The sequence below is a fragment of the Opisthorchis viverrini genome, assembly GCF_000715545.1.
Source record: "Opisthorchis viverrini unplaced genomic scaffold opera_v5_331, whole genome shotgun sequence".
NCBI lineage: Eukaryota > Metazoa > Platyhelminthes > Trematoda > Opisthorchiida > Opisthorchiidae > Opisthorchis > Opisthorchis viverrini.
Window position 1 is genome coordinate 15,989 of NW_008751977.1, and position 19,996 is coordinate 35,984.

The 19,996-nt window shown below is 43.2% G+C and overlaps 1 protein-coding gene across 1 annotated transcript in view; it reads right to left on the reverse strand.

Annotated features, from left to right (window-relative positions):
- Nucleotides 1–14,160: 14,160 nt before the first annotated feature.
- T265_09944 (hypothetical protein) overlaps nucleotides 14,161–19,996 on the reverse strand; it is a gene marked incomplete at both ends in the record, with an annotated part of 41,636 nt that continues 35,800 nt past the window's right edge. Inside the window, one exon of the mRNA XM_009176173.1 lies at nucleotides 14,161–14,761. Within this exon, the coding sequence (XP_009174437.1) occupies nucleotides 14,339–14,761 (423 nt within the window). The remainder of the gene's footprint in view (nucleotides 14,762–19,996) is intronic.

Consider the following 19,996-nt stretch of genomic DNA (forward strand, 5'->3'; position numbering starts at 1 on the left):
GCTTAGAGCGCCATCTAGATAAAAGAGACGACGGTGACTTAAAGTGACCCATCAAATTCAAACAGTCTGTCTATTGGTAGGACCTCATGCGTCTCATCCTAGTCTCTTGTTTCTTGAGGAATGCAGTGTGCATGCGTAATAGCCGCTAAAATGGGTATTGTTCCTCTATGACATTATAGCCACTGAATTGCTCTTATTCTTTCCAGTTTGTCGAGCCACCTGTCACATGGCGGTGTTTCGACAACCTAACTTATTTCTTTCTTCCATTTCTGTACGTAAATGGCCAAATGAAGCCCCTCATGAAGAAGCTCATGCGCCTCCCGGAAGGACATGTGTACTCAACGAATCGACGAACACAAGTTAATTTTCTGTGTCGTCTTTTCGGTCCTTTCCCATGGTAGATATGGACGAGCCAGCTAGTTAAGCATCCAGGACCCCCAGTTGCTGATTTGTCGCGTGCGTCAGCTAGGTCCATTCAGCTACCCACGTTGACTGGCGTAGGTTCACGCGGCTAGTTGATCAACGTCACGGTATTTTGCCGTGCTTCGCAAGCTATAATGGAACAGTCCGCTTTTCAACAACGAACTGTCTCGGTTTTCGCCAAAAATGAAAGCGGCTTACGAAATTTTTACCAGTAACAGCAATCATCGAGCAAACTTTGTTTATAGGAATGACATCTCCACATATATTGTATCCACAAGAGCCACGCAACTTGTAACATGTTCAGATAATTATTTCAACTGTGAAAATATCTGAAATTTCCGTCCGCTATGAGCCACCTTTTTCCGCAAGTCGCAATTTCTTATTACGTTGGGCAACGTATTCACAGTCGGTGGCGTTTACCGAATGAAAATTCGCACACTTAAAAAATCCCCAGTATTGATAAGATGCGTAACACACGTACATATACATAATACACAGACATCTTACCCTATGAATTGGCAGCTATGAAAATGTCGTAGCTGTCGGAAATCGGCTTCACTTTGCTGACGCTCGGTGGTCTAAAGGCGCAAGCTGCACCACCGACAATTCAAAATGTGGACCGCGGCAAGATCCAGGTAGGAGACCGATCAGTCAGGAGAGAAGATACCAGAAAATGGGAGCATCGCGTGGCGGAGCAGTTGAACAAAACGTGCACATCATAACACAATGCGCCACTCACAAGAACCGCACAAAAATTATTTTCGTCAAAATTATGGGGTTTTGGGAACTGTGGATTTACGGGAAATTTGCCTAATGCATTTGCACTTCTGAGTGACATTTCGGTCATATCATTTTGTTTTAGTAAGCGAAATTTCAAGATCATGGGCCATCACGGTTTCGCATTTTGTTACCGAAGTAAAAGCGGTCCTTTATAAATTTTGCTCGTATTTTATGAGGTTCGTTATTTAGCATTGTCTGGATTATTCTTTAACCTTACGTCCATATTCTCTTTTATTGCTCAGTGAATATCAATTAGCAACAGGTGGTCCCTGACAGAACTGACCTTTCATGTTATTGGCCCTCTACTCCAGCAGGTATACATATACGATTGATGAAACACTGCGTGTTTGCACGCGTTGGGCACCAGCTGCTTATTTCAGCTTGGGCGACGATCGATGAGACTTCTGTGTGTTGCGGGCGGTGCACAATTGACGTTTTACAGCCTTCTCACTACCAAGCGAATATGAACGCCTTCGTGCTATTTCGACTAACTTCATGATTCAATCATTGGGAAACCACTACCTGAGGTCAAGACCATAGGTCACTGATTAACAACCGCTACTGTTGCGCTTATTTGGGTGAGGATGCAGGATGCACATCTGTTTCCTAGCATCCGGTAAGTAAAGCTAGTAGCCATCACGACATGGGGCTCCATGCCAGGTGAGACAGTGGGGCAATATCAGCAACAATGAATTTACAGTTCACCTTGGGAGCGCTAGATTCATGGTGCACGGTCGTGGCTTGTGCCGTCGACCTCCACCACAGTTGCCAGAGTTTACATGAATAATAAGGTATCGTCATGTAAACATTTGGTTGACCTGTTCTCCCAGACGCTCGCAACAGGCACATCATTCTCTCAGCATTGATGGTGGTCACTGAAGGCACCAAAATCGAAACTGATCACCATTTTCTCATCGTCGTTCCAAAAGCGGATGGGATTTTCCATTGAACATGGTCCCTATAAAGACTGCGGTATGTCGCCCAACACAGAATCATGTGACAACTCTCCATCGCCATGCGATCGAACATATTCAGCACTTAGCATTCAGCGACTGCCTAAAATAGACCCTGGGTACCAAAACAAAAAACGCTGAAACCAGTTGGGCTGCTTAGCCACGTCACATTACCTGAAGTATCAAAGTTTCAGCATGTCAAGCCACCTTTTGGGCACCCTATCGATGAAGTTGGACGTGACCAGGAAGGCATTTATGTATGTCAACCATACCCCTTTACACAGCGGCTCTATAGAACATCATCATGCCGACGTTAGCGCTCCTTTTGTAACCCATCGCATCATCGCAACGGACCACTTGCTTGAGCCCAATGTGGCATCATTCATGGGACACCATGTGTTCACCGCTTGCATCCCTCATCCTGCCTCGCCCTGTCAAGCATCAGGCGACATCTAGCTACCTCAAACCACCTTCCATCAAACAATTTCACTGTTTCGACACCCTAGTCGGATCTTAGAGTTAGTCTATTATCCACCGGGCGGGGCCCACGTATCACCCTAAAGATCCCAGTGATGGTGGCAGAGGGTTGAAATTTATTGATCCTACGCCACCGGGATTTGAAAAGCCCACGTGACCCTTGAGCTTGACATCTCCTGCCGTCGTAAGCTGGTCAGTGCTGGAGTTACCTTTGTCCTTTCTAGTCTCGGCTTGTGACCTCTATTGATTTGCCTCCAAGGGGTTCCTTGTCTCTTTGTTTGTGAATCCAATATTCGATCCTCCTTGAGTATTCCAGTTGAGCGCCACCGGGTTTGAAAAGCTAGAAACAACGCTCGTAAAAACCGCCGGATTGACATTTTGGCGTCGTTATCCCTTGTCTATCGCTGCAAACGCATGTTATATGGCAGTCGGCAGCTTGCTGCAATAACGCATCGAAGAAACTTCGACTGCTGCCCAAAACATTTCAGCCGGTATAACCAAGCATAGCGCATGGTGGTTGTTTGTGTAGCTTGCTATCCATCATCAACTTCACCGGATTCGAAGCATTGACATCAAGACTGTGTCAAACACAGTTTGCGACAGATACGCGTCACATTTTGGTTCAGTTCAATTGTGTTACCTGTGCGCTCTTCTGGATGAACGCTTTCAACCGACCCCGGACAGTGGGTCTCGTTCTTTCGGCGGGCGGTGGCACAACTTCGGCGATCATCTCCCAAGTTCAGAATCGGTCCAGTATTCCAACAAGAGAGGTTACCGTAATTTCATGTTGAGCATAGCCTTCCAGGTTTTTTGTCAGGGTTTACTCTCACAGTCTTCGGTGGCCTGTACAATCCTGTTCCTCCATGATCATCAATACGTCCAGATTCCGGCGCTGAGCACAGACTTGCCCACAACACTGGTGTGCAGCGATCTAGCTCACAGAAAGAGCACATCCTGGTGGCGGTTCCCCACACACGCTCGGTTACCTACTGGGCTAGGGCAATCAGTGTACCATTTCAAGCACAAAACGTTTTACGTTGTTGCTGGAGGCAGCCTTGCTATCTAACGGGTACGCGTGAATTGCATCTAGCGACTGTTGTAAATACAGACGTTCGGTCAATGTCACTACAGGTGTAAGAAAACATTTTTTTGATCCTTTGGGGCAAGCTTGGTAGGAAGCATCGCAGGACTACATACAATCTAACGTCCACTCAATTTGTGAAGCGGTTACGTTGATGACCAGGCACTTCATTAAAAGCCACTGAAAAACGCCCATGGAGGGACCCCTTCGGTTTATTGCCCTTAGCATTTTGAAAACAGCTAGGCAAGTCACATTATGGAATTAATTCCGCCTTTACTCTAATACTCGACCTTCCAAAGGTATGGATAGCGCCCGATTACGGTGTTTGGGTGATCACATGCGCAAATTCAGGTGGCTTTCGTTGACTTTGGCCTCCAGAAAACCTCGCCCGTCAAACCCAAGGTGAAAGGCGTTATTGTTTGCTGAGCCGCAAAAAACAAGGTTTACGCCGCCGGCCAGGAAGTCAGGTAGGGACTGGTTTAGTTAACAGGCTTGATAGACGACAACCCTGAGCTCTTCTAAGACTTTCAGCCTACTGACGGTTAACATCGCTCACTTCCTGGAGATCTGCAATACCTCGCATTTCGGGGGCTCTCGACCCATTCGCGATCCACCCGTGTAGGTCACGGGATCAGAAAGGCCCCTCAAGTTTGAAATTCTGTGCAATACCCTGGATTATTCGAGGTCTTTGCAATGTGAATGGCCACCCAAATCTCTTAATGTGTAATTTTTAAGACAAAAACAGTATACCTGAGATGTACTTTTTCGTCGGTCCTGAAACAGAGACAAGGTCCTAGCGGGCATAAATTTGGCGGAGGTCTAAAGGTCGCGTTAGTTGAACATTTTCTGGCAACAATCCTCAACTTATTCACATACTTTCCCAGTTTTGCCAATTTCATGAGCAGTTTCTGAATGTTTCCTTACGTTCCAATCCGAAAAACCTTTCTTTTGGATTTGAGCAACCTGGTTTTCTGCTGCAAATTCGGTTTGCCTTTTCCATGAGTTCAATTTCATATACTGTGTTTGTTTGGCTCTATACACTGATGCTATCGTCCCATGCAATTTATCCTTTACACCTGACTTCCCTTCAACAGTGGCATCAGTGAGTCTAATTATTATGAATTGTAACCATATTTTTTGTAGAACTTGCAATTTGCCCCACTTCGAATTGTTTTCTCCATCCCCACTTTCGCTATATGCGGCTGTGATCGTCTACTGGACCGCCCAAGGTTTTTCATGGCTATCAATGATTTTCGGTTTTGGTTGATGTCAGCTGGCTTCATCTCTGAACTAGTCGCACCTCATGCCCGTTGTGATAGCTTTATTGCTTCCCACAACTACGGTGCTTTTTCACGTAATAAGCATGCCTCATGCCGTCCTCCCCATTGTGTTGTTGCCCGATGTGTGGGGGTTGTGACGACCTAACCATGCTACAGTCAGCATGTTTCCCACAAGCCGGGAAATTGACCCATTATTGTTACTCTGTGTAAACATTTCGTGGAGCAGAATAAATAACCCACTGCATCGGTCATAGCCACCCATGAAGCTTATATGTTCGAGCGGTCAGGTACACGAATGTTTCTGTGGCACTATAACAAGCGTTTTTGTTGCCCATCCACGATCATAGCCGAGTTCAGTTCAAACCAACTCTGTCTATTTTCTGACGAAACTTTTTCGGATTTTGGCCGCGTCCAAGCAGCAGCAAGCCATCAGCAAATTAATTTGCTGGTCTAGCGTTTATAGTGCAAGTCGTTGAAAGACAAAAGCTGCGCGTATGCGCATGAATATTTAACCTGAATGATAACATTTGATGTGATAGTCCGATGCACACTGGGTGCTGTATCACTTGACATGAAGTGTACACTGGCTTCGCCCGCCTGTGGCGTTGTTTTGTGTTTCCTGGCCTAACTTCTCATCACTACTCCATTAAGGATTTTTGTTTACGCATCCTAAGCCCTTCATGTAAATAGTCACCTGTGCTCCCCACTCCTGATGCTCCGCATTACCCCGGCTTGTTGTTTCTAGTGTGGACCTGACCTATCGTCAGCAAACCATGTACCCCTACGTTGTGGGGCACTCCGGAGACTTCTCCAAAAATCCAATACCGTTCCCTAATGGCTATTGAGGCGTTCCTCAAAAGCGTTCGTGAGAGACTGTTTGAGATGACATGAAATGTTCACTGTCGTACGCCCGAGATTCGCGTACCGGGAAATGCCAGTATCACAGCTCCCGCTGTGCCCGACTCAAAATCCATTCTCCCGGCTAACGAAGGGCAGATGGAAAAAAATTTCCGCGTTATCCAAACTCAAAAAGTCAAAGAGACGTTGATCCTGCCATCATTGTACATAATGACTATGTATACGTTTTTCCAAGCGCTTATTTTTCATTTTAACCGCTCGCGCGGTATAGATTCTAGCCCTTTTCCTTCTGCGACTTCACTTTTCTCTGCCGCTACAAGATTTACCCGAGTTGTCAGCTTCAGCAAAGCAGGGCAGTTAAGATGTATGCCAGGTTCGAATGTTTTGCGCCCAAATGGGTACCCACTGTTTGCTGACAATTTTGCTGAGCTCCCCTCAGGGATTCGGGCATCTCGGTGTACAACATGACACCGCCGTTGCACCAGCTGCCTGAGAACCTAGGAACGCCAAAACCCGTATCTCACCCCTTACTTTTAAGACGAGTGACCCACACACGGCCGATCTGTTTGCCTGGCTAATGTGAATAATTGAAAGTGTTACTCCTGGCGCGACATTGGCAGGGCTTCCGTTACCCGGGCATGCCGTATAGGTGCGCACTTCAACCCATGTTTCATGGAATTTCTCCCCGAACAGACCGTTTTCTGCATGAAGCGCGCTGCGCTATACGTTCACGCGGTCTAGTGAGTGTTCTGATTGTCCCGTAGATGAACACTGTTACCCACAACTCACCGGGAGAGATTACCTATTACGTAAGCTTGTTTGTCTGCATCATCGTAAATTAACCATTCATGTGCGCCGACATTTGGGTGAACTACTCGCTTAGCGATGAAGCCGCTGATTTGGTAAATTCTGTACGCTCGCAAGCAAGCTTTCTGGTACTGCCATACGAGAATATATGAGAATATTTTTCTCAGTTTGGGGCTTTAAACTGTCAAGTACCAGATTATTGCTTTGTTCACAGATTCGCCAGCTGCCACCTAGTGTTGGCAGCTACAAAGCGCGTCATGCTGTTTCAGGTTGACCAAACACATGAGGTTGCAAGGAATGAAAAGGAAAGTCCCAAATAATCACTTATCATCAAGGTTTTAACTCTGGTTCGGGTTTGTAAAAAGCGTCAGCCAGTCTGACAAACGCACCAACTGGATTAGCACTTACCCGTAGTGTTCGAGTGAGTCCTGAAGATCGCCTCAGAAAATGTGGGCGAAATGCTCAAGCAGCTTATCTTTACTGGACCACCAAAATAACGTTTTAGACACTCAGCTTGTCTTTCTGTTTGGTGGCTTTTGTGCTCCTGAGCTGAGCGCGAAAGGGTTGGAACAAGAAAATCAATGCAGTATTATTCTTGAACAGAAAAACTCACCATTCCGAGTCTTTCGTCATACAATGGATGATCCATCCAAAACTATCGGTTTCTTCACGCGCAGGATGTGTTTTAACGCTAAACAGTGATAGCGGAATTCGCAACCCTCCTATGTAGTCAGCGGAGAGTTTGGGTGAACGGATTCTTTTGACTACATTGCAACTTGGCCATGTTTGTCTTAATCCAGCCACAGTCCAGCACCACTGGGTGTGCTCAGCCCAAGGAAATTAAAAAGAAAAAAAACATCCACAGTGAAATGCATGCTGAAAATGTGTAGGTTTTGAGCCACAGAATGAACCAGCGTTTTGCCGAGTCACTTAATTCCTGGAATGGCTCACCGAGTGAGTTTGCATTAATGTACCCTTATTTCTAACGGACTCAGCAAGATGACACGATTGACATATAGGCACGTTGCATGGAGAAAATCAAGGTGAAGGTTCGTGGTAATAGGTTCATGTTCAATTATACCTAGTTTTTTGGATGTCCTATTTTAGTTTCTCCAAGCTTAATTTGATTTGGATAGCTAATAAAGTGAATTTATTCAGAAAGCACACAATGAATTCTTGTCATAGGATTGTTTCCATTGAAGGTTCATTCGACGCTTCGCAGGTCGATTGGTCATTAGTGTTTTTTACTATGTCACAGTCATTTGTGTATACTGTGGCCCGTTTCACCTGAGGCGTTTCAATTGTGTTCGGGCGTACAAGAAAATTTGCCGGTTAGAAAAATGAAAATCTTTCTAAAAAACAGTTACACTCAAGATGTTTTCGGCATATTGCTCGTGATCCTAGAGAACGGTTAGAAAACCGAAAAGGAATTGATTAGGGCAAACCCAGATAAATCTTTTTGGCACGAAATTTAATTTGGTGAGACCTGTGGCTTCAGCTGGTATGAACGGATCGGTCACGGTTGAAATCATCGGACTAAAGTGGTGCAGCCTACTCAGGGACAGCTATGAGGAGAAGCTCATATACCGTATGGCTACTCGTATAGCTACAGTGATCAGCCGTTGACGGATGCCGAATGTGCTGGGGATGGTCAGGAGTAAGAAGACGTCTGAGTGCTTACTTAGGTGGGAAGCAGCACACAGATTTATGTCTTGAGGCATAACATTCAGAAGTAGGGCCAAGTACGAATGGGCACCGGGATGCAAAAGGAGCGGAAATAGGGGCGGAAAACATTAACTAGGTGACTATTGTGGTTACATAAGTTGGCCACTGCATCATGCATTTGGAGGGGACTCCGCAAAAATACCGTTCACGGGGTAATGATGATGTTTTGGGTTCGCAATTTATTGGCATCAACCAGGGCCAAAGTGTTTTCAGTTTGGGTGTTCCTCCAGGCGTTTACCGCGAATGTTTAGGTGGCAAACTCCCATGTGTCACCAGGCTTAGTTTGTGCGCTCCAGAATTTTCAGGCCTCCACCTGATGCGTTTGAGCTCTAGATTGTCTGACCATGATGAAAGACTGTGCAGAGAATGATGGCTACATGTCTGTGTAGGGGCAGAAAATGGACCGACTCCTTATGCAGGGGATTGGGTATTCGGGAGAAACTTTTTCTTAGGGCAGTGCTTGTTAGCAGCCAAACAGAGCACTTTAGGATACCATTCTTGAAGATGTTCACATGCTCTGTGAACTCGGGGAATTTCGAGCCATAAATTTTCGAAAAAAAAACAAATATGGGGGAACTTATCTGAGAGAAAGTTGCTTCAAAATCGTTTGCTGTGTGTATTGGAACACGTGAACTTGTACGGTATAGCATATATTACACAGACCAATCAGTACGGATAATAATAGGTTAAAAACCTAGGTAAATGGATGTGGAATCGTGCGGAGTTTCAGTCGGGGTAACGTGAAGCTTCTCTTGGAATCAAAGATGCACAGCGCACCGCCTCTAGACTGCCGATGGGTGAAGCTCAACAGCCGGGATGCTCATGTTGGCCGCAGCCAACGAGGCTGATAGGATCTTAAAGGTCGAGCCAAACGCCGGTGTTCTAGACAGTAAATAATTGGCGGATTCTTCGGACTCCAAAAGATCCGCTTGGATGAGTTAACTTGAATAGTCTTGTACCGTCAACACAGTAACGAACTTACCATTAACCACATATGGAAGGTAGTTTGCAGAGGCTTGAACGTCATGGCGCCGTGTCAAGATACATGTGCAGGTTGCCAATCACTAAAGAGGTCAAACACCACACGGTTGTTCGAGGGCGGCTAGAGGTGTTATACCAGTCAATGATATTGAGAACCGTAGCTACCCTGTTCAAATCTTATACTCAAAACCCACCCGCCTGGGAGCCCAGGATGTTGCCCACGGATTTCTGGAGGAACAGATTATACCGACCCCCAGTAGCTGGTTGAATTCAGCCTTGGAGACGCTGAATTTGACCAGGAAAAGAGTCGACGCGCACGAACTTTTGGACCTTTAAGATAGCGCACCCTTACTGAATTTTAACAAAGGACATGGGTCGATTGAGTCCATGAGTCAGTTGGATTGTTACAATTATGGTCGATCATGGCAGGCCAAAATAGTTGTGGGATTTTGAGTCAGTAGTTGGCGTGGAGATGTTCATGGTAATGAAGGTCTACAAAAAGCGTTTAAAGGAGGTCTGATTTCGACAAACAAGATTCCTCGCCTATACTTGGGGACGGCTGTTTCCCCAGCAACACGTAGTGTTGCCAGTAATCGTGCAATTTTGGATTGACTGGCACCTAACCAACTCCTGCCCCAGAGACGCCCATAAACTGTGACACTTTGAGTAGAGTAATGTAAAATAGAGAAACTGAGTTGGGCTAACTAACTCACCTGAGAGCAATTGACAGTCAGTTTAATCTTTTTCCGAAGACAAAATCGTTAGATTTTTTGGGCGACATACCTGTGTATTTTGAGAGCACTTTCATGATATCGGCAGACACCTTGAGGCTCGCAGAATGAAGGTCGATGCAACCTTTTGTATGAACGGCGTAACCAAGAGACCTTTGGGCAAGATGTGCCGTAAAGAGTATATTTTTCTCTTAAGCGTGCCTATCTGAGTTATGCATCAACCGCGAAATCTGCCGTATTCTTCAGGTCCAAGGTGCTGCTTGGAGATAAAATTGATGGACTAAGGGGCATTGCGTTTATATGGACGTGTTCAACTGGTAGGGTAACTTGCGGTCTTGCTAAAAAGTTGTGAAATTTTTGGCTGCTGAGCTACTTGTACAGTTTGTTACTTTCCACAACACTCATTTGTTCGAGAATGATGGCCTTCAAATAATTTTTAGCATACCTGGCTGGATGTGCTCTAGAAGGTAAATGACATCCTCTGTGATTGGCTGTGGTAATCCTGAATTCGGCATGTAGTACCTAGTGATTTTGCAGTTGATTCTTTCGAAAGCTCTTCGAGGCTATGGTTTCAAGAACCATGTTCTAGGGTCTCTGATACAGTCATTCGGGTAATGAGAAGAAACGGTGTCAATGATGTGTTCGCGAGGCAGTCTAGAAAGTTCTTTTTGCCTTTTATTAACTTAAAAGCTCAAAAAAAGCTGCTATACCGTCTGGCATAGTGAAAAACATAAAATAATAGCTACAGATAAAGACAGAATGGAGATATAAAATGGGACTATCTAGCCATTTTAGCAAGGTACTTGCCGCACTTTATTGTGGTTGTCTGCCTCAATTTCTTGTTTACTTGCTTGCAGTGAAACTCTCATGCTATGAAAGAGGGCAATAGTTTTTAAAACATATACCCTCTACTTTTAGCGTTAACAGTAATTTTACACGGTGAAGGGCATTGCTGCCACCTGAAGGAGTCAGTTGTCAGTGGGTAAGTGTGTAGCAGCTAAAACCACCGCAAACTTCTTTACATCCGAATGCCTATGGTATAGTCACTTATGACAAATTGTGTTTTGACTGACAAACCATTCATAGCTTCATAAGCTTTCTGAGAAGACTAACATTGTGTCGGACCACGGGGTAGTTATTTGGTCGTAACGAGCGTGAGTATGCTTTTCAGACGACCTCTGTAACCGCTGTGAAGCTCGAAGTGGCTGTTTGAAGCTTGGGTGGGGTCATTCAGTTTGGAGCAAGAATAAGTATCCTAAAGAACCATTTCGTCATTCCGATACCGACAAACCCAATGAAGGTATTTGGAGTGCTGTAATCAGGTCACGGATAGTAACAAGGAGAGTGCATTTAGACTGTACGCGTCGCGTACGTAGAGCGGACTTCATCCTAGCCGAGCAGCGTCCTGCTCCAAAAACCTGACATTGGTCACTCATGTCCGTCCTTGAGACGCCTCTGTCAGGCTAGCTACTCAGCTGATCAAAAAACGCTATCACTTGACCAAAGAACGGGTAGTGGTAGGTCATTTTCGCGCAAGTGAAACGTATTCACTCGTATTTTGTGATCAACAAGCAGTGGAACATCCTACTTGCAAAATTATTACTGGTCAATGAGTTATCCATTGAGAAAATCAGCCAATTTTTATCCGCCATCAAGCGAGTACGTTAGTCAAAGTAGTAATCTGACGTGAATGGCTGCTAACTTGATTGTGAGCATCCAATCCTTTCCTCCGTGATTTGATTTGGTTTATTTACACGTCATCTAGTCTACTGACCGACCGTGAGCTTGATATTTCAGCCTCGGATGTAAGTTTATTACCTGTGAGCAGATCGGGTGAAATTTAATTCGTTTTGAGGTGTGCTTGCTTGTTACCGGGCAAAGCTAAAAACGGTGTCGTACATTGCCCTTCTTGGATTTAGACACCGAAAAATAAAAAAATTACCACTCATTGGCCTATTTTTCCGGAACAGCCAAAATCCTGTTCCTATTTGTGTTTGCTCCACTTTCGGATTGCCAACGCAGAGCACTATTATTGTCACTAATATTAGTACTAAGAATATCCAAGTTATCCACATTTGCTGCTTATGAGTAGCCTTTCAAATGATCAGAATACATCGTTTAGGACCAGCAAAACCTATATTAAAAACGACTTTCAGCAATAAAACATGAGGATTACATTGTGAGAAGTTTGGGACCCAGCACACTTTGTGGTTCATATTTTTGTGACTTGTCAGGATTCTGAATTTCCAGGCTTGTGCTCGTTCCCAAATTTTTACAATCCGACAAGCGGTAGGCCGTGGAGTTGGTGTTTTTACAAATGACGACCGCTAATTGGATGTGGATATCTATGAAAAATTGTTCATTTACTGGTTCTGTCCTGACCGCGACTCTTTATGTGATTCTAGCTGAATACAACTACAGTACATTTGGGTACATTGCGCTAATGACAGCCAGTTCCCAAAATCACCTACTTGTTTTTGCTGTTAGTTGGCCGTGCTGTAAGGAGTTAGTTCACTTACGGGATGTACTTTTTATATCGTCAAGGGAATTAAAGCTGATTGTCGGCTTCGTCTGCTACTAGCAATCTCTAGCTTCGAGCAATAAACTAAGCACACAACCTGTTTCGAACGGATTCTCGTAAAATTTAAGTGCTTTTCTCTCAGGTTAATGAACCAGGACAAAATTAGGTGCGTAAAATCAAGCTTTGAAAAGGTAGTATCTTCGAAAATTCTGTGGGCGTTTCCAAACCCGTATCCTAATCAACCAGACGCCATTTCTTACACTGTCTTCAGCCCAACACGGAGCGATGGGTTACCTGGGCCCCGTAATGGACGACCAACTGCAACTCAAACTCTCCGTCAACTTTTTCACCCTTCTGCTAAGTCATAAATTTTTCAACTTGCAATTTGTACAATTCTGAAGGAGTTGCGGGAACAACACTCGCCTCGATCTACGGTGTTTCGGTATGCGTATCACGTGTTCGATCAATTGCAGCTGACGTTGCGTCATGTTTTCCGCGGCTGAAGTACCAGTGGCAAAACCGAATGCTCGTCTTATAAATATGCTACTGCATCCGACATCAGCAACGCTTCCGAAATATCCGTGATGGAAAAACTGGAGACGCTCTAGGTCATCTGTCCACAGAGGCCATGTCTCGCACCGATCCAGTGATATAACCAACACCACCAGGCTTGACGGTAAGCTTAAAAATACAAATTTAACAGAAATTTTATGTTCCGAACCGATTGCTTCGCACACAACCTTGCATGTCGTGTGTCGTGTTCTGCCATCCCCACACAGTCAATAGTTTTGAGTTTTTTAAAGTACACCATTTGAGGCAAAAGTATGTCTTGAGGATTGTCGACCCTATGAGAAACGACTAACATGCGCCAAAGTTAAATGGACAAGAACAAGCTGGGTGCTCATTTGACAGGTGTAAGAACAGATTAGTAGTAATGATAAAAGTCGACGCTACCACTAAACACCGGACATTCTCTCATTCTCTGTTTTTTTTCACTTCACTGAGATTTACTATATAATTGGGCGAACCGAACCACAGAGCAGTGCACTGCAAATTTGAAAACGATGAACAGAAGGTTGTTCTTCAAACTCCAAAACATTGTCAACTCCACTGAAATCCATAATGCAGGTTTGTAACCAAAATGTGACTTTTAAAGTAAGTTGTGCTTGCTTGAATTCTACTCCTACTGAAAATCCGTTTGGGCTTTCCGAGTACTTCGAACAGGACACTAGCCCGATCACTGAAAGCGTCTTTTCATGACTACCAACTTCCGTTAAGGATGACAAAAAATATGCAAAATTCCGATAAATTCGCATCTGTTTATTGAGGCGCTTGTCTTAATGGTTCCACGGGTTGCTGGGTATGAGCGGGAAACCAAGTTTCCTTATCAAGAATCACGAACCAGTGTCAGTTATTGGTTCGTGAACCCTGTTTCCACCAAATTCGAAACCATCTGCCACAACCGGCCTATGATACATCCACCAAGTCTTATTCCCTTGTTTCAACGATGCTTGTTTAAAGAAGACTTTGAAAAAAATGCGATCAACGGGAAAAATTTATGGAGATAGTTTCACAACAGAGGCAAACTGTTTGAAATAGTGATGAAAATCTGAAGCACTTGGTTTGATGAAAATAGACCACCAAACTTATTACACATAGGTTATCTTTGTGCCTTAATGCGATTCGCAATTTCAGGCATGCGGGAAATTTTGCGGTATCCATTACCTTTGTTGTAGCGGAGTGAATAAGTGTAACTGAACGTTGACTGGTACGAAGGAGCACTCGTGTACATCAGGCGGGGTCGCATAATCAATGGGTCTCGGTCTTTCACCTGTGCGGTCGTATAAAACACGACAGGCTACTTTTCTATTTCGTCGGTTGCCAATCAAGTGTCGTTTCCGATTTCGATGTGGCGGGTGGCAATACCATTGATTTTGCAACTGCTGCTGCCTGAATATTGGGAATCCTGCGAGAGCACGACGTAGACGGCGTATGAGTTGTTGCAACCCCCGACGAAACTGGCGTCCAGTCATATATACCAGAAAGTTAACGCAGTTGTTCAAAAAAAGTAAAAAGCGGCAAAGTTCTTCGAACAGGTGGGCGACACGGTAGTTGGAAACGTTGGCGGCGTCGACCAGGTGGAACTGAAAACACATATTGAAACAAATTATGAACCGCCTTGATTGAGATTAACTTGGAACGCCGACCTTACGACGTGAGGCGTCTTCATAGAAACATTCATTTCACGGAGGTGTGAATTGTACTTGCGTTACACAATGCTCTTTTCATTACAGCTTGATTCCCTCTCTAATTATCACTTCTACTCCGAGTGACAGATGCTGAAATATATCATGCATTAAAAAATTTGTTGAACTGACAAAGATCGGAGATTATAAACATAACCAAATGCAAGTATGAAAATATGGGGACATCAGAGGCTACGAAGGTGACGTAAGCATGAGCTGAAACTACAAAACTGACTAGCCAGAGGCTAGAAGCGCAGGCATTCTTCCGCAGCTTTGCAGTGAACTAGTTAAACGTTTGACAATCTCCCTAGAACTTCATTAGGAAATGTGGTGGTTAGGTGCAAAAGAGACCGATTTAACAGTACACGAGTTAATTCGGACGACCGCAAGAATAACATATTTGCCTAATTCACAGTTTTGAATTCTTGTTAATTTTAGTTTAGTGGCACTTGTAGATAACTTGGCGCCGCTCATAAGCACATGAAAGACCGGAAACTCGAAGAGGGCGTACAACAGCCACCACACTTTGACTGAGTTAACGAGGCAACTCACAAATGCTCTTAGTTCAACTTGTGAGAAATTTATCAAGGTGCATAAACCCGAAATCCTTTAGCTGGAATACTACTACTAGCTGTGCCATCCATTTCTGAAGTCAGTATCATTCCACATAATATCTTTCATCATCTTTCATCTTGCGATGTTCTTGGATATCGGGTGAGCCAAATGGATTTGTTGATACTCACATTCAATCAAATGCTGTATACCGCCGAAAATTTTGTGAGAGCAAAACAACTTCCAGAAATATCAAAAGGTTGATCAAGCAAGCAAGCTGACGAATGATGGGTGTTTAATGGATGGGTATATTGGTTAAATGACGAGATAACCACCAGAAAGTTGGAAACGTACACTGGTGTGGTTGCCAAAATGAGGAGAACTTATCATTAGACTCAAGATTCCTTCCAACAGGGTCACTTTGGAACCGGACGGGATGATTAAATACCCACCACTACATTATAAAAAGACGGTAATCAGAAAAACAGAACTGAAGACAACTGGTTTCGCTTTTACAGTCCAGGCAGGGAATATCAGTGTATCCGAAACATGTCGATATCCTGACACAACAATAGTCGGTAGCACATGTTCATTATTAACCGCTGACGCGAATATGGGGAACGTGAATCTCATTGCCTAAACACTTCCGATCTTGACGAATGTTAAGCATCAGTGACTTGGTCTGTAAACGTTCTCTTACAGTGTACCGATCGATTCATTATTTTGTTTCCGTTTTTGATGCCCGTGTGCTATAAAGTTTAAGGATAGCTCTGACACGGAGAAGTTGATTGGTCATTGTGTTCGGAAGTCTTGGTGAATTACCACTCACTTTATCTTTATCTTTATTGTTATTGTTTAGGAGCAAACTGTTCATTTTTAGTTTGAAAAACTATTTCAATTTTGCTTCCTTTTAGTAATTTTTGAGTTAATGCGGTATTGTAAAATCACTTTTTGTTAGGTCATTATCCAAAGTGTTCTACTCGTAACTTTCTTAAAGGAAGATTTTGACGGACCATTGTTATCAGGTGAACAGGGATCTGTAAATTTATTACACATTCGGATATGATAGTTTGGTAGCCTCTAGGGTGTGTTGCATTGAGTTGAACTTGCATGTTGAACGATTGATTTCAAATCATCATGGCCGAAGATGTGTAGTTCTGGTTTGTCCCAACACCATCGAAAGCTCGAGTCAACTATTTCACCTTTTGGCGAGGACTAAAAGTGTTATTTTTCAGAACAGATAGTGGACGTTTTTTGAACGAGAAGGGTTTCTACATATACACACATTTTCCATATACCGAAGAGCGATCTTCCAGAAAAACACTGTTTTGGTTTACGTACAGCATATCTTAATTTCAGAAGAATTTCCGGAATAATAGGGTGAATTCGAGCAACAAATCTGACAGTGTATGGTCCAATATATTGTATATTTATTTCCCATATGACAGAGAAGATCCTGTGTATTGTCGGAGTATGATTTTGTTTACCGGTCTAACGATACTGCGATTGCCTTGGGGAAGATGACCAGGTGGCATTTCCGAATGCAGTACCAGTTACAACAAGATGGGCAATTCTTGCAAAATTCTTAGCCTACGAACAAAAACTTCGAGTAGTTCATAAATTCGATGCACCTATAAGGAAAATGCAGCACTTCAAGAATTTTCTCAGAGTTCTCGGTCAGGGGCGTACATTCACCTGATTCAGAGTACATTGTCGTTCTGTGTTTTCCCATTCCTGGTTGCTAAATCAGCGGAAGCCACGGCAGAAAGAAAAGCAGGGCATGCATAAACTTTGTGGAGAGCGTACCTCTGGTTCATTTTTGTGCTATAGGAAACCGGGGAGAAATCTAACCAAACTACGTCCGAGACAGTTCCCCCGATGATATCTGTTGCATGGTGTATTACGAAGCGCCAAACAGTTGCAAAATAAATGATAATTCGGTATTGCTTTGTTAAGCAGACCGCTGTGAAAAATAGATTAGCTGATACTGGATTAACTGGAAAACGATTTTACTTCACATCTGGTTTCGTAACAGAGAGCCGAAACAGTAACCCATCATTTGTACTTATCCATTGTAAGGCATTACATAGTTTAACTGTAAGACTGTGGATCACACTGAAACAATTTCCTGACCATCGACGAGCTTTCCAGATATCTGAGATAACGAAAGGCGATTGAACGATTTTCAGGTTTACACAAAAGGATATAGTTTGGGAGAATGCAGCAAAAAATCAGCTAAACGGACAAAAACTTTGGGATAGGGATAGCCTGGATGAGGCTCCTCCTAGCCGAGTCGTTGACTACACGAAATAGTTTCATCTGAAGATGTGGGTTTTTTATCAGCCAAATGATGTCATCCCATAACAACCATTCCTTATCTAGCATAGAAACATTTTAACACAACTGACTCTGGATTTGGCGTTCACCACTGTCAAACAGGATCAAGTAAGCAAACGGTGAAGATGAAAGCAAACCTTTGACTGTAAAAATAGACAGCAGGGATGTCGAGAAATACGACAGGAAAATTTTGCAACATTTTTTGTTGTAGTGACGGGCACTCAGAAAGCAGGATCACTTTTGTAAAGGGAATGAACCTGTCTATCTCCGATAAATAAGGCTCACTGAATATCACAAGCGTAATGCATTATTTAAATCAAGCCTTGAAAATGAAAATGCCCACCTTTAAGTAAACTATCGCTTTTTTCGTGAGTTGTTTCCTTCGAAAGTTGCATTTTACATTTCACAAAATAAATGCATATTGCTATGTAAATTGATTAATCTTCTATGAACTAATTCTGCATAGTTATGAGACGTTTTTAAAACTGTCTCACCTAATTGGACAGTAGGCTTTCACTGCATGAAACCATACTAAATGTTTAGTTTCTAGGTAGTAAGCAGCAAATGAATGTTCTGTTTTTTCTCTATTTTATCATCCATTATGCCTAAGTGCTCACTAATTATCGAAGATATCACAAAGTTATTAGAAAAACCTTGTTCACTAAACTGAATAATCTATTTCAGATTCACAGGAGGTTTCGTCCACCAGATAATGGAGGTTATAGTGCTATGAGTTTCTTTCAAAAGGGTTGTCATCTGCCATGTACCAGTACACTATGTATACACTTTATACAACTTTATTATATGGTGTTCTACTGCGTCCTATAAATATCTGTATAGTTAAGTCTCTAACGGACTGATTGGCTGAACCTTCGATCCAAAAAATCTGATTTTATATAATCTAGCGGAAGTTAAAGATGCCGAAACTGGTATAGATCTGCATCAACACTGTTTCCCGTTATCATTTTCTTTTTACTGCTTGTCAGCCACCGATACCAGCACTCTGTCTTCACTACACTTGTGGCACTAAATAAATCACACACGCTGGTCATGTGCACAGATTTTGTTGGTCCGCTGTCTGACCATTATTCTTATTGAATCTGTCAGACTGTGCCAGGCATTCTAAAATGTTGTGAGACGGTTTTGCTGCGATCAACCGGATGCCGGTTTCATCATCACGCCAATAAACTCAGTACAGTTTTAACAACCTTGCTACTATTGTAATAAATCTTCGGAAAGAAAAGTACACATTCTTCCTCGCTCTCAATACATAACTTGTGCAGAATAGGATTGTTCATCATGAGTTTTTTGACTGCATATGATTATGAAAGGGCGTGGATAGTTTCACTACTCATTTTTCCTAAAAATACTTGGCATTACGGTTGATATAAAAAAAACACAACAAGGAAACGGCACAGCTCTGTCAACAACAGTATGTAGGCAAATTTACATAATTTTAGGTAGGTATCGCGAGGTTACACAGGTTGTTTTCACCAAACAAACTATTAACCTGTGCAAATGGCCCTTCTACCGAAACATATAATTTGCGAACTTGGATTCGGAGCTTTCTACAGGTGTCTCCGAATTGGTTACCTGTACTGTATCGGTAAATCGTACACCTGTTATTTCATCAAGAACGGGGTTCCTTTTTAGCGCGTCTGTTGCACATGAGTGTTTTCTAACAGGTTACAAAAAAGAATAACAATGGCAATATCAGAAAAAGTCAGCCATAAATTTTTCATTGGCTCGAACAGTCAATTCCAGTTAAATGCCATATTCTTTCCACACGAACTGTTCGCTGTTTCGTAACCCAGCGAGCAAGATAGTGAACCGATATGGAAGCGATCACAGAAGATCTATAAATTGGCATGTGCGGTCGGATTTCAACATTCACCACATCTGACACAACAGACATCTGTTACGTCTGTGTGCCCGATTGGTCATGGAAGGAAGCTCATGAAGGAAAAGGTGTCCAAAAACGGTGTATGAAGCCAAATCGTGCGAAGTCGACGTCGGATTGGATGACAATAAAGTCAATCACAGAGGAGAGAGATGGGCGTATGTCCTGTATGATAAACAATAAATCTCAATGTTTGGACAAGCTCTCGTCCAGAACACTTCATCGTTCAATGTCACTGGTTTTGTTTGTTATTTTAACTTGCTTTCAATATCTGGGGATTAGCTGCCACATTTGCGTCATGCACATGCCATTCTAGTTTCAAAGATTTCAAGTTCGATTTTAAC